Below are 19,869 nucleotides of genomic sequence, written 5' to 3'. Positions count from 1 at the left end.
GTGTTCTTAAAACAAACGACATGTGCTGGGTCATCATCCGAGACTGCTATAAAATGAAATATATGGCATAATGTGGGTAAAACAGAGCAGGGGACAAAATTCTCCCCCAAGGAGTTCAGTCACAAATTTAATTAATGCATTATTTTTTTAACAAGAATCATCAGCATGGAAGCTTGTCCTCTGGAATGGTGGCTGAGGCATGAAGGAGCATATGAATGTTTAGCATAGCTGGCACGTAATTACCTTGCATTGTCAGCTACAAAAGTGCCATGCAAATGCCTGTTCGCACTTTCTGGTGACCTTGTAAATAAGAAGAGGGCAGCGTTATCCCCTGTAAATGTAAGCAAACTTGTTTGTCTTTGTGATTGGCTGAACAAGAAGTAGGACTGAGTGGACTTGTAGGCTCTGAAGTCTTACATTGTTTTGTTTTTGAGTGCAATTATGTAACAAAAAACAATCTACAGTTGTAAGTTGCTCTTTCATGACAAAGAGATTGCACTACAGTACTGGTATGAGGTGAATTGAAAAATACTATTTCTTTTGTTTATCATTTTTACAGTGCAAGTATTTGTAATAAAAAATAATGTACACTTTGATTTCAATTACAACACAGAATAAAGTATATATGAAAATGTAGAAAAACATTCAAAATGCCTTTAATAAATTTCAGTTGGTATTCTATTGTTTAACAGTGATTAAAACTGCAATTAATCGCGATTAATTTTTTTGAGTTAATCGCGCAAGTTAACTGAGATTAATTGACAGCCCTATTAAATAAATAAGCTCAAATAGAAAAGTGAGTTCTAAATTGACTGTGCCTCTTTAACTTCATTATATAAATCAGTAATTTATTAAAACTTATTTTAAGTCAAATGTTGGAAGTTTGGCATGCAGAGTTGGACTGGCACTACACCATACGTTTAAAAAAATAACTTTAATGTAATCAGAGCTGTCTATTGTATTATTCCAAATGTGGTAAATAACTTCTTAGCTGTAAGTTTGAACTTAAGTGAGTTTCATTTGGAAATGTGTAAAGATCAGCTTGAAAAAGGTTCTCCTTAGCATATCTTTACAGATTTCACAGTTGAGCGAGTTCTCAGTCTCCCATGTAAATAGGATCTATGAGGTTAACCAACTTCAGTAAAATCCCATCACTACTATATGTTACTAAATAGTGTTGCTTTATTTTCTAAGGAAAAAATATATGCAAACAGCAGTGTTAAAGAATGACTTTTCTTACTAACACATGGGCTTCCTCCTTTTTTCTTTAATACGTGATCTTCTTTATATACATTAGTCACATCTGCTAGAAGTGTGAGATTCACTTTAAATATTTTATCTAGGATCTGATTACTATTGCACCTTGTGTTTTCTGTAGACTAAACCAACGTCATAGATTACCTTGTCAAAAATGCTAGAATCGTTTATTAATGCTGTCATTTTGATTAACGCCTATTCTCTCTTAAGTTAAAAATCCCAAGTAGCTAAATCGCTAGATAAAAAAAGAGAGCTCCATTTTTTAGATGGATTTGCATTTTGCATTGCTGAATATAGCACTGTCTCCTTTGTTGTACTAATATGGCTGTCTTTTATTTTGCAACTTCTATATTGCCCGGTACAGAACAATCAGGAGGATTCTTCACCTGAAGGAATTTATGTGTCAAAAATCTTGGAAGATGGACCTGCTGACAAGACAGAAGGCCTGCAAATTCATGACAAGATCATTGAGGTAAGAGTGAGAACAACACTTTGATGTGATAATGGCAGACTCACTGACCGTGGATTTGATATTTTCACAACGAATATGTTGTAATTTTCCTTCATTAGTGTGTGCTAGCAGAATTATTGTAAACTGAAGTGATCAAATGTTTATCAGATGTGTATATACCTCATGGATTTCTTGAACAGCTGAGTGTATAGAAGTGTTGGTATAAGGATTGTTTACTTTTTCAATTAAAGCTGTAGAAACTGACCAGGAAACCAGGAGTGGTATTCTGTTTTTCTTTATGATGGCTGAAGAGGAGGGTCAAATGGTTCTCCATAAATTCACCATTTTTATGTGAAATTGTTTTTGTCCTGAACAAGCGATATAGCTGTTGTGCACCTGAAATGCTTCAAAGAAGCTGTATTGATAAATGATGTTCTGGGACTCTTTGAACAGTTAGGGAAGCTGCTCTTCTTTTTGATCAGTTAGTTGAACGCATGTTGTTTACCTATACCAATATAATTATTTTCCAATCACGTAATATTCAATTACAGCCTATTAAAGTCTGTCCCCATATAAATATTTTCTTTTACTAAACAGAATTGAAAAGAGTTTGACTTAAAAACTAAAACAAAAAACTCTACCTGAACTCTTAAGAAAATGTTTTGTTTTTGTCTACCTCGTCAACATGGTTAACGTTAAAAGATGCAGCAAAATGTGTGGAAAAAGTTAATTTGCTTAGTTAGTGAATGGGTTCCTTGCTGTGTTATGACAGTGGAATTTTATGTCACAGCTGTAGTACAGCTGTGCCCTTTAATCACCGCACTTAACTGTAACTATAGTATGTTTGCTGCGGGTGCCACACTTTGACCTTGGTTTCAGTGACGGTGCAGAAGCATTGTTTTAACATGAGAATTGAACAGCATTCCAAAACAAGACAAATGGAAACAAGTAGATCAAGAAATTGATACGAAAGGTAGCTGGCATCTGGCACCATTTCCTTATTAAGGAGTTGACACCTGAAGTGTTTCAGTGCTGTCTGAGTACTGGCATTGCTTTCATGGTAGGGAGCCTAACAGGATTTTTTTTGTTTGTTTTTGTTTTGGAAAAAGAGAGCGAGCACATGCGCTTCAACTGGCTGAACTATATGTACACTTGGTTAGCAGGGAACAGAGTTGGCTGTAATTATGCTGAACTTGCAATGTGCCCTTTATCTACACAGAGCTCTTGTATTAGAATTTTCTAGCAGCAGCATTATAGCTCAGAAAACAAATTTATTTTCCTCTGATCTTATCGTAGCACTCTTCATGTATTGTTCGATAGAGACTGTGCTGCCATAAGGTTTGATACATTTACTCAAACTTTTATTCTTCATTTTACTATTTTTTCAAAGTATTTTTGTTTTTAATGAAAAAGGTGAAACTTTTTTTACATGGAGGAAAGGGTGCACAGACCAAAATTAATTAAGCTATAAGAGCTCTTGCCTTTCTGTCTGAAGTTACATTTTAGAGAATTTGAGCTATATAAAGAATATGAATGCTGGTATTTAAAGTGTCAGTAGAGCTTAAGTTCCATATGAAAATGTCCTACATAAAAATTATGAAATAGAAAATTAACTCCTGCTCCGCTGTTTTAATAATTTTATGCTACATGGCTGAAGGTTGATCTTTTGACAGCATTAGCCCATCTTTTACTGTGATACTCTATAGCTTCTTAGTTTTTTGTATGGTTTTTTTGTCGTTTGGGAAGGATTTCAAGAAAATCTAGGGAGAAACTACAGAACAGCTAAACATTTTATTAAAAACATTAGTGCTGCAGCATTTAATCAAAATGAGGAGAAAAAAATCAACTTCAGCCTTTCTAAATAAAATCTGAATTAGTAACTAGCTCTGTAATGCTATGACTTTGCCAGTGTAAACATCTGGAGTTAAAAGGTTGAAATTTACCTTGGCAATACATGAATATCAATGTCTTCTCACACCAGAATGCTCTGGAAGTCTGTACTACTGCTGTCTTGTTTAAAGGATCAACATGAATGTTTTCACTGTGAGGAAATGAGTCAGACTGTGTATTTGTTATCAGGAATGTTGGCAAATATACAGAATGAGAGACAATTTTGGTGAGGAGAAAACCGGAACCAGATCTCCTTATTTTTGGTTATTCTGCAGCCGTTCAGAGATCAGACCAAATGTGTGATATATGTGTGTGTTTAAAAGAGATCATTTTGCAGCAATCAAGTGCAGAAATAATTGATGTTGTTTTGGGAGTTTGTAATGACTTCAATTAGTTGTTTGGCTTTGTGGTGCTCATTATAGTCTTTTAGCAGCGCGTAGCTAATGGGATAATGGACAGAAGTATCCCATTAAATTGGAAGAAAATCAGCATAGGCATAACAGTCTGTTCTCAAGCCGTGTTTCTAAATAAAGAAGGTAATTAGTTTTAGTGCTTTATCAGACGTTTAACAAACGTTAACTGCAAATGGTTGACAAGAGTGAGTTTGTGCAAACTTCAGATGACTGCTCCAAGCGTTAACTTAGTGCAATGAATGGATTTCACAGTAATGTGATACTGGCAGCTGGAATTGTGAATTAAGTCTAGCAGACTTAATTGTCACCACTTTTCACTACCCATTCGTCACAACCTCGCACAGACTACCAGAAAGTTTGCAAATCAATTAGTCTTACTTTAAAGGATGCTAAAATATGAGATTTCATTTCTCTGTGAACATATTCTATGTAAGTGGAAGAAACAGGTCATACAAAGTACTCAAGTTCAGCTGTGGATAGAGAAACTCGCATTCTCAGTGTGTGGATACTGGAATCTACATTTGTTTGTTGTCTCAAGTATTGGGGTTATATGGACTTAAATGTCATTAGCTTTTCTGATACTTCAGAACTTGCACAATTTAATAAATGCCTGCTAGTTAGCAGACTAAGGCCTTATCTGCACTATGGGGATAAGTTGACCTAGGTTATGCAACTCCAGCTATGTGAATAGCGTAGCTGGAGTCGATGTATCTTAGGTCAACTTACCCCGGTGTCTACACTGCGCTGTGTTGATGGGAGACACTCTCCCGTTGACTTCCCTTACTCTTCTTGTTCCAGTGGAGTACCAGAGTCAATGGGAGTGCAATCTCCCATCGATTTAGAGGGTTTTCACTAGATCCGCTAAATCAACCCGTGGTGCATCGATCGCTGCAGCATCGATCCCCGGTAAGGGTAGACATCTCCTAACATACAAGCCCTAGGTAAGTATGAAAAGGGATCCCACCAGGAAAAGTTGAGTGCCAACAGTCTGAATAGCGAAGGCCCAGTGCCTTCACTCACATGAAAGGGTCATAGTGCGCCAATTTTTGCCACAATACTGTTACTCCTTTGCAGAGGGGTAGTAGACTTCAAGGCCTTGCATGTCGGTTTCCAGTGTTTGCCTTTGCTGATGCTAATAGCTTTCTAAAACAGGGGTGGGCAAACTTTTTGGTGTTAGGACCACATCGGGGTTCCGAAATTGTATGGAGGGCCAGGTAGAGAAGGCTGTGCCTCACCAAACAGCCTGGCCCCTGCCCCCTATTCACCCCCTCCCACTTCCCGCCATCTGACTGCCCCCCTCAGAATCCCCGACCCATCCAACCCTCCCTGCTCCTTGTCCCCTGACTGCCCCCTCCCGGGACCTCCCCCTCCCAGGACCTCCCGCCCCTAACCGTCCCCTTGGGAACCCACCCCCTATCCAACCCTCCCTGCCTCCTGACTACCCTGACCCCTATCCACACCCCCAGCCCCTGAGAGTCCCCCGGGACTTCCACGCTATTCAACCCCCCGCTCCTTTTCCCCTAACTGCCCCCCTGGGACTCCACCTCCTATTCAGCCCCCCCCACCCTGCGCCCAAAGCCCCTTTTGGAATGTGGCCCTGCGAACATGGGCGGAGAACTCAAGAGGAGCAGAGGCAGCTGCTCCACCGGAGAGAAGCGGCAGTTTCCTGTTCAAAGTGCCACTTCTCTCTGGCTGGCTGCACAGCTGTCTGGTGCTCCTCCTGAGTCCTCCACCCGCATTTGCCACGCTCCCACCACCCGCACATCCCGCCTGCTCCCCTGAGGCTGCAGATGAGCCTCCCTCCCTGCTCTCCCTTGCCCCCGCAGTGCAGCCCCCCTCTCCGTCCCGTGAGGAGGGTGTGCCGGTGCTGAGCTGCCTGAGTGGCAGGCCCTGGGTTCCCCTGTTGTTGGGGGGGTCCCGTGCCAGGGCACCCTGTGTTCACTAGTAAATCCTCCCCTGAGCCACACTGCCTGGCCGGAGCCAGCCATGCCGCCGCGCTGCCCAGAGTGCTGGCGGCACGGCGAGCTGAGGCTGCAGGGAGGAGGAACAGCGGGTGAGGAGCCGGAGCTAGCCTCCCTGGCTGGGAGCTCAAGGGCTGGGTGGGACTGTCCCGCAGGCTGGATGTGGCCTGCGGGCCATAGTTTGCCCACCTCTGTTCTAAAACCATGATATGAAAATGACATGATTCTAGACAGTTTCATTGCTGCCCACAGGGTTCAGATGGGCAGTTTGACTGCTGACCTATTTTGTTTGTTTTACCCTGCTGCTTTTGTTAAAGCTATGGACGCTAGAGCTGGCTCTCTGAAGACTGAGGAAGACATCATTGTCTCAGTTTAATCAGTTCATATTTAGAAGGTTTTATTTACAACCATAAGGCCTGTTCTTTTTTCTGAATGGCATGCAATGCTCTTTGGTGTAGAAGCATGGGTGATAAAAAAGACCAATAGGTTCAACCCTGCAGGTATGTGAGTTGAGATGTCTTAGTGCTATAAGAGGAGTTACATGAAGAGACAGACTTCAAAATGAAAGTATTAGGGTGGAAGTCAAAGTCCTTGATATGGATGACAAAGTTCAGGATGTGCAACTTTGCTGGTTTGGACACACACAAAGGATGAATGAAGGAGACCTGGTGAAGATAACGTGGTGGGGGAATGTGGTAGGAAAGAAACCCTGAGCAAAGCCAAGGAAGTAATGGATGGATTTCATCAAAGAAGGTGGTAAGCAGATGGACCTTAGTATCTCCTGGGTCAGACAAAGCTAGCAGATGTTTGCACAATGATGGGATAAGTGGAAGAAGTATAGATTAAAATCTACAAAAAATTATATTTCTTCCCCTCTTGTTTGGTCTTTACATTCATCCAAAAATTGTTATTTGAATTTTTCAAGCCCTGTTGTACTTGGTAGAACTCAAATTATCCTACATAATGCCATCAAGTTATCAAAATTAAATAACCTACGTTTGTCTCTTCATTGCAATGTTATGCATAGAACATATTTCCGAGGTAGAGCTTGTAAATTGGGTTTCATCTCTCTTATTCTATTTCCCTCTTTGTTGTTTTCACTTTTTAAAGAATGCATCCCTGATGAATTTCTAGCACATGTCCACAAAGCCAGTTTCAGTAAAGTCTGAAGGCTTTTACCAGCACAGTGGTTCTCAACGTATTTGTCGTTAGCGGCCCACAATTAGAGTTGCCAGGCTTCCAGTTTTCGACTGGAATGCCTGGTTGTAAAGGGACCCTGGTGGCTCTGATCAGCACCACTGACCGGGCCATTAAAAGTCTGGTCGGCAGTCCAGCGGGACTAAGGCAGGCTCTCTGGCTCCCCGTGGCTCCCAGAAGTGGCTGGCATGTCCGGCTCCTAGGCGCAGGGGTGATGAGGGGAGCTCCGCGTGCTGCCCCCGCCCTGAGTGCCACCTTTGCAGCTCCCATTGGCTCCCCACAGCCATTGGGAGATGCGGGGGTGGAGCCTGCGGGCATGGAGCTGCCTGGATGTCCCTGCGCCTAGGGGCCAGGTCGGACATGGCAGCTGCTTCCGAGAGCTGCATGGAACCAGGGCAGGCAGGGAGCCTGCCTTAGCCTGCCTTAGCCCCGCTGCGCTGCCAACCAGGAGCTGCCTGAGGTAAGCTCCGCCCAGCTGGAGCCTGCACCCCAACCCTTGGCCCCAGGTTGGAATCCCCTCATGCACCATAACTCCCTTCCAGAGCCCACACCCCAACCCGCTGCCCCAGCCCTCAGCCCTCTCCCACACCCAAACGCCCTCCTGGAGCCTGGACTCTGCAACCCCTCCCACACACCAACCCCCTGCCCTAGCCCATTGCCCCCTCCTGCACCCTGAACCCCTCATTTATGGCCCCAATCTAGAGCCCTCCCCCCCTCCCATACCGCAATCCCCTGCTCTGGCCCAGTGAAAGTGAGTGAGGGTAGGAAACAGTGAGCAACGGAGGAAGGAAGGATGGAGTGAGTGCGGGGCGGGGCCTTAGAGAAGGAGCGGGGCAGGGGCGGGACTTTGGGGAAGGGACGGGCAGGGCAAGGGTGTTTGGTTTTGTGCGATTAAGAAGTTGGCAACCCTACCCACAATGTGTTACCTGGGCCGCAGTTTGAGAATCACAATGCCCCCCTCAAACCCTCCTACAGACCCCTATGCCCAATGCCCCGGTCTACCCACAGATCTCTCCACAGAGTGGGGCCAGGAGCATACCCCATGCTTGGGGCTGCAGGGCAGCCTCTACCCTGCTACTCCCACCATGTGGCAGCCCCTACCCCCCTGACTGTGCCACGTGGCAGCCCCAAGCCTGGACCCTGCTGGGTAGCCCTGAGCCCAGACCCTGCAGCGTGGGGCTGGGCAACAAGGCAGGGCAGCCCTGAGTCCAGACCCCGCTGCCTGCGGCTGGGCGGCCCGGCAGCCCCGACCCCGTACTCCGTCATGTGGGACAGGGCAGCCAGGGCCCTGGGCAAGGGGGGCTGGGACTCCAGACCCTGCCACACCGGGCAGGGTGGCAGGGCAGCCAGGGCTCTGTACCCCACTGTACCAGGTGGTGCGGCAACCTGCCCCTTTGACTCTGTGGGCCCAGCAGCCTTTAAGCACACAGCTGGGCCACAGCTGTGTGCTAACTGGGCCACATGCAGTTGAGTACCGCTGTATTAGCAGAAGGAACTTGCATCTGTAAAGTGTCTAACCAGAAACTTTTAAACTATTGCTAGACTGCTAACTGAGCTCTGTGTCAACCCTGTGATGTTTTACCTTCTTCGTGTTTCTGTCATTACATTCATTATGTTGCCGAAGCAAAATCTCTGATATTTATCATGTTTGTTTTGCTTAGGATATCCACTGTTAGATTACATCTGTAGAAGTAGTGAGTTTAGAAACAGTCTTGCTGGGATCAGAGCAATTTGGAATGGCTCTGAATCCAAGTTCATGATGGACCAATAGACAATGGGTAGTAGCAGAGGAATGCTTCCTTAATGGACACATCACATGGTTAAGGTATGGTATATATCACATTGTTTTATAAGACAAAGTAGGTTTTGTTTAGTCATCTAAAACCATAGTAGTTTTGGCAAAAGATGCTTCAGTAGTCCATACAGAACATTAGACTTGCAAACCTTAATTCAGATAATATGATGATCCTGGACCATACTCTGTCCTCATTGGAGGTGAATAGGTGTAAACAGGGGCAGAATTTGGCCCAGTATATTTTGCTTTCAAGCAAAGACTAAAAATATAGTAGCTAGGTAGTGGAGATTTTTTTTCTATGTTAATGGAATAGCATTGTATAATAAATTATCTGTATGCAATTGTTAATTCTAGTTAAGATCCCTTAGACTGTTGGTTCCATGGAGACTTAAGTTTGCAAACAGATTAAATACTGTTTTGACACTTTGTAATATTGTAGGTTCTCAAAGAATTATAAAATGTCTTGACTTACAACAGGCTTTTTCCTTTGTGTATTTTAAAGGTAACTGAAAGGGTTTTTACCTGCTAAGAACTGAATTTGCGCCTAAATTCTGCAAATTGCTTAAACTCATGCTTATGTTTAAGCATGAGTTGTGCAGCTGATTTCACAACTCTGGGACTACTCTCATGCATCAGGTTAAGCATGTGTTTAAGTACTGGCCAGGATTTGGGGCTCAATGTTTAGTCTGTGTCTCACAACAGATAATGACATTGCTAACTGTAGCACAGGGCAGAGAATTACGTTCATGTCATTCCTTGTGCTACTTTAGTGTTAGTGATGTGCTCCTCTATTGAAGGAGATACACCAAACCCTTAAGTGATGGCAGATAGATAAGGGGGAATCATATTTTCAGATATTTGAATTTGTTTAGAAATATTTTTGTTTATAATATTTAAGTCCATACATATGTTCAGTTTGAGATCTTAAATAGTTTTCCAAAATTTGGTTGAAACTATCTGGGGACAAAAGCACAGGGAAGGTGGTAGTGAAAAGGAAGGAGTGTGGTGAGTATGCAACATATTTCTTCCTCTGAGCCTACAGAATCCCTCTGTACAAACAGTATGTATTTGGGATTCTTTGGATTTGCATTGAAAAGATGAAAGGCATTTTCAGACAGTGTTCCTTAAATAGTTTGGTAAATTCAGTAGAAAATTCAGTGGGATTTCCTGCTGCTCACAGAAGCATTAACTTCTGCTCTGCATATTTTACCCATCTCAGGCATATGAATTTGAGGAGAGGTTGATGTAAATTTGAGTAGATGGATAGCACTACCACCAAGCTGGCTGTGTTCTCAGGCAGAGCAGATCATGGTAAATCAGCGGTAAACCCCTTTATGGATCTTTCAAGATCCATAGCTGGTGTTGTTGCCATTTATCACAGATCCTCAGATTTTGCATGAAGGACAGGCCACACCCTGGCCCTTTCACAATGACACTAATCCATCCCCCAATGGGATGTGTCAGAAACTCTGCAAATTGAAACTCCGAATTTCTCTGAATGCTGTGTTTCAGTTTGTGCTTGCTGCATGTTCATTCCTTCTCCCTTTTTTCTCAGTCTATTTTTTTAAAATTTACCGTTAAGTTTCTAAAGGAATAAAACTCTAACTCTTGGATTTCCAGAATCGATCAATAAAGATAATAGGCAGTTTACATGGAAGGCATGTTTGCAGTAAATTCTATTCTGTGCCGTTTCTTATACCCTGCTCATTACGCTAGTATCTGAGTAGCGTTCAGTAGCACATTGAGCAACGTTACTAACATGTGTCTCATTTTTTCTCTCCTCCCCTCCCCAGGGGGAGAAGTGGATCTGCAGCGGAGTGTTTTGTTTTGGAATTTTTTTAAATTACATACACACATGTTGCTATGACTTTATTAGAGAAGACAAGCTCAAAGCAATTAACCTTGCGCTTGAATGGTTAGGTTTGTGATGGTTCTTAATTCCTAATGCCATAGTCTCAACCAGTCCTTGAGAAAGGTCCGTCTCTTTTACAGATGAATTTTACCTTATTGTAGAAAGTTCCGTTATGTCAGAGGAGTGAAGTTGTCAACCATGGTCTTCATCATGGACCTTTAGTCGATCTTTTACATATCCTGGGCCCAATATTCAATCTGGAGCTGAAACAAAAGACATGGTTAGTTACAAAAGGATTGAGAGTATGGAAGGCATTTTCAGACAGTGTTCCTTAAACCTTCTAAATGGTTGGAGAATAGACAAAGTTAAAAGCTTCAAGAGCTTTGCAGCACTGACTGGAGAGGGCTTGCTCTTTGAAGCTCACATGATGAGAACTGGCTGGAATAATTAATAGTAGACCCAGCTGTGAGTGACTCTGATGAGGCTAAAGAGAATAGTACACTAAGCTTGTTGCTTCGAAGTTCTTAAGGAAGTTTGAGAAGGCTGTGCCTCAGTGAACACATGCTGCTGTATTCCTAGCAGTTTTTTAGTGTTTTCACAAAGTAAAATGAATAGAACCTTCTTCAACCTTTTGTAAAAGGTTGTTCTTTATTGTGGGTTGAGTCAGCTTCACAATGAGAGGAGAGACAGCTGACATGTTGTGTGAATGCAGTGTTTTATCTTCTTAACCCGTTGAATTGTAGCTGCTTTTGCAGTCCAAAGGCTGTATGCCCCAAGAGCTTTGATATTCTCTGCCCCTTTTCTTAATCAGTTAATTACATTTGTAAGAAGTAGCTAATCACTGTTCTCTGTAATCTGAGGCTGAGCGAAGAAAGCCATTATTAGTGTCTACCAATGCAGAAATGTTCAAAAAGAATAGTCATTATTCATGACTTCACTGGGGCTGGGTTTCTTTAAAAGATTAATAACCTAATTTTCAGATTGCTGTGAGATACTGTAATGTTTTGAACAAGTGAGTGCTCCTCCAGCTAACTCATGAGTGGGAATAGTCAGGAATGAATATGTAGCTTATGCTTTTAAGATGTGTGGAAAGAAATTGAGTGAATATACAAAAGATACCTTTGTGAAAACCTTTTTCCCCACAAATTCAATATTCTGCAGAACTGAAAATTCTATAGTGTTCGAGGAAATCATTCTCAGATTAGAAAGATCAGATGTGGCATTTTCTAGATGTAGTCCAAGTCAGTTTTAAATAAAATCAAATGTTCTGAATTGGTTCCATTGGTGACTAATAAACTGTCTTACTGTGAGACCTAGATTTCAGACTCCTTCTCGGACTTTCACTAACGGGGCTGTGAATGGCTGAAGGCATCTAGGCAGTCACTTTTCAGTGAGAATGGTGCATGTTGTGTTGTCCTCAAGTTGGTTGACTGAAAGGGGGTAAAATAGTGCGGAGGACAAATAATATGTATTTTTAGTAAATGGATATCTTCGTTGTGATTTTGTTTTTAATGAAAAATATTTCTAATACATATCTTTTTCTGTAGACCCAACCAAATTGCACTGCTGATGCAGCACAGGGGACAGAGTGAGTGGAATGTTAGAAATTTCTCTTCTTTCAGATGAGGCTTTATGCACAGGTTTATTCTGCCCATCTGTGGTGGTTGGCTTGTACCTAATGTTAGTAAGATGAATGAATCCAATGACTCCACCTATTCTTACTCTCTTCTTGAATATCTAGTGGTAAAATGCTTTTATAGACTGGACAAAATAAGAAAAATGCACCAATCATTGCACTTAACATGATGCAACGTGGACAGTTGTTAAGAAACTGAGTTTATTACTTGAGGTGATATAATGTAGCATGAAACATCACCAAGTACAAGGCTACTGACTGCTGCATGATATGTTCATGGAGAAAAACATATTGGATATTATCTCTCTTACGTGACAAATAAGAGGATTTCAAGGAGACTGCTGAGGAAGGCAGAATAGAGAACAGGTATTATATGATACCAGCATTCAACCAAACTGCCCATGAGATTTGCCATGTATGTGGCTTAGAACTTGGACATTTCCTTTTAAGTGGACTCTCTCAATCTTAACATGGCTCAGCTCTCAAAGAGTTTGATTTCTAAAGTCCTCCTAGCTGCCTGCAGGAAAGGGCATACAACTTGAAATGAAGGAGGTTTGCTGTCTTGTGTGAATTCAAGCAGCTGGATCCCTGCATTTCTGATTGATCAGGGCTAGCCCTAGACACGTGGCAAGTGTGTGGCCATAGGGCCCCCATGCTGACAGCAACCCTTTTCAGCACACATGTATAACCTTGCCCACCAGCTGTGTACTTTTGAATAGTAGCTTCTGTTGCAATCCAAAGGCTATATGTTCCCACTAGCTTTCAGATTATTCTTCTCTTCTCCTTAATAGGTTAATTATGTTTGTAACAGGTACATTAATAAACATTTCAGGCAATTATGTTTGCACAGGGTACCTCAAACCTGAAAACTGAACGTGGGGTCCCAGCCCTTCATTCTCCTGGAATGACCAGCAACCTCACCCAAATCAAATACCATCTGCTGATGCCAGATGTGGTAGGTGGTTTCTGAGGTGTGGCTGGGGCCTCACACAGCTTGTTTTGTTCAGGTTCCTGCATAACCTAAATCCAGCTTTGCGCTTGATTGCCTTTAACATCTTTAGAAACGTTGCCAAAAGAGAGATGCTAACTGCACTGAGAAGCAAGCTAGTTGCAAGTTTGTCTTTCTGATGTTCTTTGATAGGTAAACTAATCACAATGCAGTCTCTAGTTTAGGAGGTTTATTGAGAGAGTGACAAACTGAAAGCCTTCCATATAAAAACCTACATACAGTATCAAAGATTATTACTGAGTTCCCTGTACATTTTCAAAAACTTCAAAAATGTTTTACTTTCAACATTTTTTAAAACAGACTGATTTTCCTTTTAGAAAATTTACAAAATGTTTGTTTTTCCTGAAAAGAAAAGGAGTACTTGTGGCACCTTAGAGACTAACCAATTTATTTGAGCATGAGCTTTCGTGAGCTACAGCTCACTTCATCGGATGCATACCGTGGAAACTGCAGCAGACTTTATATACACACAGAGAATATGAAACAATACCTCCTCCCACCCCACTGTCCTGCTGGTAATAGCTTATCTAAAGTGATCATCAGGTTGGGCCATTTCCAGCACAAATCCTGGCTCCATGAATTTATCCAATTTGGGGTTTTTTTGGTGGGGGGGGGGCTGTGGAGGAGTGGAGATTTGACTACACACATTTTTCGTTTAAAAGATTCTGGCAGCACGGTTTTCCTGACAGATATATGAAGAGTCTTTCCTGAGTTGTTTAACTGTTGTGACATTCTTAATATGGAACTGGCTTTTTTTTCCTTCTCAGTAGAAGCTAGTGAATTAGTATTCGCACCCAAATAATTAGTTCTTCCCAAGTATCATCTTTTAGCTAATCAGTCACCAGGTCTGGCTTATATTATCATCTACAATTCAGAGAATGCTGTCAGTGGAAAACGTTGAGGGCAGAGTTTTAACCTTATCACCGACAAATCCTGTCATTTGTTGGTTAAAGGCCTGGGGTTACATTATTGCTCTCCTACTGTTGTCACTAATCAGTATTTTACACAGTTAAAATACAAAATTAAAGTAGTGCTGGTATATTAAAGAGTCTGCCTTCTGTATAAGCTATGTTGTGTGATTTGTCCCACTCTTTTGTATTTTATCTGTTTGGACTTAAAGCATTATGGGTCAGAGACCTGGCTTATTCTATGTCTTTAAAGAGCATAGTACACAAAATATTATTTATGTAATAGATAAATAATAATAAACAGTATAAATAAAGTGTCTGTAATGCAACATAAAACAGTATCTTCCTAGTGGTGAACATTCTGCTTTGACTTTTCACTTGGTCTGACCCTGGAGTCCCTTTTTATTTAGGAACAAGGGGGAATCTAACTGACCAGAACATAGCCAAAGCTAAAGAAAGCTCTGGAAGCTTGGCTCTTCGTGCTAATTTAGCTTATTGTATCTAATGTTTAATGGGGACAACTGAAATGTGCTGTCTGCCTATGAATATTCATTGTAGTGAGCCAGATGTTTTGCTGACTGTTTTGTTAACAGTGTGCAATATTTTAAGGGATTTACGAGCACAAATAACACTGAAAGTCAACTGTTTTCAACTGTTGTATGGGCACATCTAGTTATGGAGCATAAGTTCCTTGTTTCAGAGTCCTCCTTGTTGCTCTGTAGCTGTCAAGTGCAGATATATGTGATGATACCTACATAGAAAGGGTTACTTTCCTGTGAGATTTGTTCCTTGAAAGCAGTATTCTCCATTGATTAATGCTCATCCACCCCTTTTCATGAGTCTTGTACACTCGGACCCTAAAAAGGACCTTTTGGATTTGTGTCAGTTATTACCTCATGTATGATTCCAGAATTCTCTCAAAAAAAATTTTTAGGATTGCCAATTCCATTCTTCAGAAGATTTGTAACCCAAGAATTTCTAATATACTAGCTTCATAGAACAACAATTAAAGGTGAAGTAATATACCCTGGAATCCTTCAAACTTGCACAGAATGAGTGTTTATCCAACTCTATATTGATGCAACATTTTACATCTCTGTATTTACATGTATATGTGCATGTATATCAAATATGGAGTATTTGGATGCATTGTACACCAGAAAATTGGCAGAGTTTGTGTAAATACATGCAAATTGCTCTGGATGTTGTTTGCATTTTAGCTCTGAATATGACGTCAGCACCTTGTCAAAGGACTTTCCCTTCCTGGGAGACCTCCAGGGAGGGTGTAGGAGTGGGGATCTAATGAACTTCTTGCTGCCGTGATTTACAGTGTGTTTTATGGGGGTAGAAAGAAAGAAACTGAAAAAACAAAATTGACTAGATATTACAATGTGTATTCGAAAAGGTAAATGTCAGTGAAATTTGGCCCTTCAGACTGGTTTAAAAATGCTGTATCTTTTCTATGAAAAGTTTTGAATGAGATAAATAAAGTTTGTATTTTTTCCTGAAAGTTTTATTTCTGCCCCATGCCTTTCTCTTCTTTTTTTCCCCATCCAAACCATTGCTTTAGTCTTCACTGTCAGCATCTCCCTCAGCTGTGGTCTCATTGTGACTCTACCTCTTATCATGGTCCAAATTATCTCCAGTTGTTACATGTGTGTTTTGGAGACAGAAGCATAAATCAAGATCCCTTTTTAATGTTTTTGTTTGTTTCAGAAACATTGAGGTAAAATGAAAACATTTTAAATGGTGATGTGGTTTGTTAGTAATGGAGGTGAGGCGTGTGGACAGTGAAATAGACAATGAAGCCTGGTCCTAATGAAATAGAGGCCTCAAGTCATATACACTCTAAAATTCTGCATTGAATATTTCATTTTCTTGTTTCCAATTCAATATCAGCTGACACACCTCAATATCTTTTGTTGTCTGCTTTATTGATGTGATGTCCTCAAACCTTATCTTCTGCTTGCAGAAATAGATACATTAGCGGAGGCTGTGTATCTCCACTGAGCTGGAATGTTGTTACTGTGGGCTCGTGAGCTCAACATCCATGGGTGTTCACTCCTGTGGAACACTTGATCTCTGCTATTAATTAGAAAAGCATTTAGGACATTATTGTTCCTATGTATATGCTAAGCCATCCATTTATTACCAACAATCTACTTGCACTGTACAAAACACTGAAATACAAGAACTTGTAATCTAAAGAAAGTTAGAACACACTGGGAAACCCATAGGAGGAAATATCTGTAGTGGTGGGGCTGCTGCTACTTATGACTCTTGAATCACTCTTGTGGGTTTATAGTTTACATGATGCAATTTAACTGTATATTGTTTCAGTTGAATTTGAGTACCTGTGGCATGTAGTTGCTCTGTAGATTGCTCTTTACTGTATAACCAGTACACTATTTACTGCATCTAATTTTGTGCATGGAGGTACATGTTCAAGTGAAAGAGAGGTTTCCTTATTTTATTCACTTTCTGTACTTACATTAAAATATTCCCAGGGCCCAAACTGGCATTTCTTGTTTGTCTAAATATTCCATGCATTTAAGTGGCAGCTTTGAATATACAAGGAATGTGGCACTGGAACCTGTGTTCACCATCACTGAGCTCTTTATTTAATCACAAAGCGTTGTGGTGGTTAGGGTCAGAGCCTGCACTACAATACTGTCATGTTCAGATACTTTAAATGGTCTGCACCAAACCCCAAAACATCTTTTCACTAATGGAAAACCCCTCCTCTCCCTCCTTCACACACAAAGAAAAGAAAAAAGAAAGAAAAATAGAAGGGGGAAAAAAACCTCCAGCAGCTAAATTTGGAACATTGTTACATACTTTCTGCCAAGAAAAAGGGGGGAAGAGTCTTAAGTTGCAGTATTCCTGTAGAGCCCTGAGTCTTCAGAGACTTACTTTGAAATCAGTTAGCATATGGTTTCATGTCAAATCCAGTTTCTTCACTCTGTGACTCCTCAGGGTAGGGATAATAAGTGATGCCAAACTGTTTAAGAGCAATCTACATCCTATAAGGTGATGAGCAGTGTACCATCCTGGCTTATTATGCCCCTGCTGAAATGGAGGAAGTGATATGAAAAGCAGTGACAGCTGAAGTCACTTACCAGATTGCAGTTTTGAATGTTCACAGGGATGCTTTAAAAAACTCAGTGAACCCTGATTGTATCAGTTTCTGGAGGAAAATTAATTAATTGTTCTTGAAATGATGGTGATGGTTTTTAGCAAGTGAAATTTCAGATTTGTGCTTGGAGGGGGAGAAGGAATATTTCAGACCTAGCAATAGGGCAGTATCACAATGTACCTTGTTAGTCTTCAGTGACATGGAATTACTTTGAGAGAAAAGACTTTATAAAGGTCTAGAAATTGGTACTGTTACTTTGGCAAGAAAGCCACCGGAATTAATCTGATTGGTCTGAACTACAGCTCTTAATCTGTCCCCTTGCCACTCTTGTATACAATCTACTGTATGTGACTGATTAGTATTCAGAAAGTCTTAGCATTTGTTCTTATATCACACTAGTGAAGAAATATTTTCCTTTCCCAAAAATATACTCAATTCAATAGTAAAGTTGCATTTTTACATAAACAGATGGAAAATAGAGTTGCTTTATAAAATTTAAACCTGATAAATTCTACTAAATATTCAAATATTATGCAATGTTCTATTAAATATTTATGAAGTAACTTGGTAATATTGGGGTGGTTTTGGATTTGGAGTAATTTCATACGTGCCATTGCTTTAGTTTTAGTTCACACTTGGATTGGTTAAATAAAGAGCAAATTAAATCAGATGACATCCAGAGTGGTGTATGAGTTACAGCAATTACAAAGTATGAATTTGATTTTAAAGCATTGTGCCATGGGCCAAATGGTGCACAGAGGCTGACCCCTTCCTGCAGTCACCATCCCCACACTCCCATACAGAGGACGGACAGCTTCCTGGCTCAACATCCTTGGGGGCACAAACTACTGCAAAGATGAGGGGATGGAGAAAATGCAGTGGCCACGCCCTTCCTCCAGTTTCTAGTAAAGCTGGCTGGATTCACATGCAGCACCCCTGGGAGTTTTGTATCAGTGAGTGTGCTCCTCTGTACATCTTGAAATTCCAGGAAGCATTGTGCCCTTGGGAGGCACAATCCTATGTCTAAAGGGTGCAGTCCTTTCTAGAGCTCTCATGGGAATTTAGTGGCACCCCCTGTACTCAGGGCTGTGGATAAAAGCCACATGTGAGCCATCAAGTTGTTATTTTTAGTTGCATTGCACTAGCATCTAGAGGCTGCAACCAAGATCAGGATCCCCATTATGCAAGGCACTGTACAAACAGATATTCAGACATAGTCCCCAACCTCTGAGTTTACCATCCAAATAGACAAAATAGATAAAGGGTTAGAGAGGGGGATATAATAGAGTGGTGATTTTCAAGTATCAGTAGCTCTTTGATTTTTTTTTGTTTGGTTGTGGGTTTTTTAAAATATTTGTGGGTTCATTTTAGTATAACATATGTTACATATAAAATATACTAAAGGGCAAGGATGGGTGCAGAGGGAAGACAGGAAGGGACTAGCTAAAAGGAAGATCTGTAATTTTAGTTGTTAGATTCTTCCAGTCTGATTTTACATCTTAACTGATAAGCACAACGCAAGCAAAACTCTAACTTTCTCTTGCAACAATTCTCCAGCTGCAGATGGATAATGTCTGACTGTATATATAGGACTTGATTTTTGTGTGGGTGCATGTGGGCACAATCTTTGGGGCAGGGACTGTCTTCCTCCGTTGGAAAGCTCCTACCATATTTTGGGGGCTTCTTCTATACAAATAATTCAGCAAAAAGAACGAGGAGTACTTGTGGCACCTTAGAGACTAACACATTTATTTGAGCATAAGCTTTCGTGGGCTAAAACCCACTTCATCAAATATATTTGTTAGTCTCTAAGGTGCCACAAGGACTCCTCGTTCTTTTTGCTGATACAGACTAACATGGCTACCACTCTGAAAAAATAATTCAGAAACCACTGACCAAATATGAAAGTTATTACCCGCAATTCAGCAGACCAGAGCGTGTGTCTGTATCGTCTAAGATTTGTCATAATTCTAGGAGGAGCAGTTATTTTTTAAATGTAAATAGTCTGTATGAATCTTGTGGCAAATTAATGACTTGTCAGATTAAAATTCTGCTGTAGGACCGAGGCCAATATAATTTATTTTCCGTGGCAAAAAATGACATTAGTCAGTTTGCTCCCATAGTGGTGTGATGCGATCAGAAGAGAAGCGGGTCTCCTGATGGTAACGAAGGGGGAGGAAGGCTGTTTTTTATTCCCTCCTGTGTCTTGATTTTGCAACCATGAATGCTGCTGTTGAAGGCAGTTAGGGAGTTTCAGCAGGAGGAGCTGCTGCTGCTACAAGAGTGGACACTCCTTTTGCTCTAGCCTCAGGCAATTCTGGGCTGTTACCCATGCTGATTCTTAACTCACACAAAAAGAAAAGG

At 41.2% G+C, this 19,869-nt stretch overlaps 1 protein-coding gene across 1 annotated transcript in view; it reads left to right on the top strand.

The window, feature by feature from the left end:
- The window catches only part of PDZRN4 (PDZ domain containing ring finger 4), a 386,169-nt gene that overhangs the window by 11,924 nt on the left and 354,376 nt on the right, over positions 1 to 19,869 (top strand). Inside the window, exon 3 of the mRNA XM_073328040.1 lies at positions 1,622 to 1,729. Coding sequence (XP_073184141.1) covers positions 1,622 to 1,729 — 108 coding nt within the window. The remainder of the gene's footprint in view (positions 1 to 1,621; positions 1,730 to 19,869) is intronic.

This window comes from Lepidochelys kempii, chromosome 1 (assembly GCF_965140265.1).
Source record: "Lepidochelys kempii isolate rLepKem1 chromosome 1, rLepKem1.hap2, whole genome shotgun sequence".
NCBI lineage: Eukaryota > Metazoa > Chordata > Testudines > Cheloniidae > Lepidochelys > Lepidochelys kempii.
Note: the sequence above shows the minus strand (reverse complement) of the source record. Positions and strands in the feature narration are given on the sequence as shown.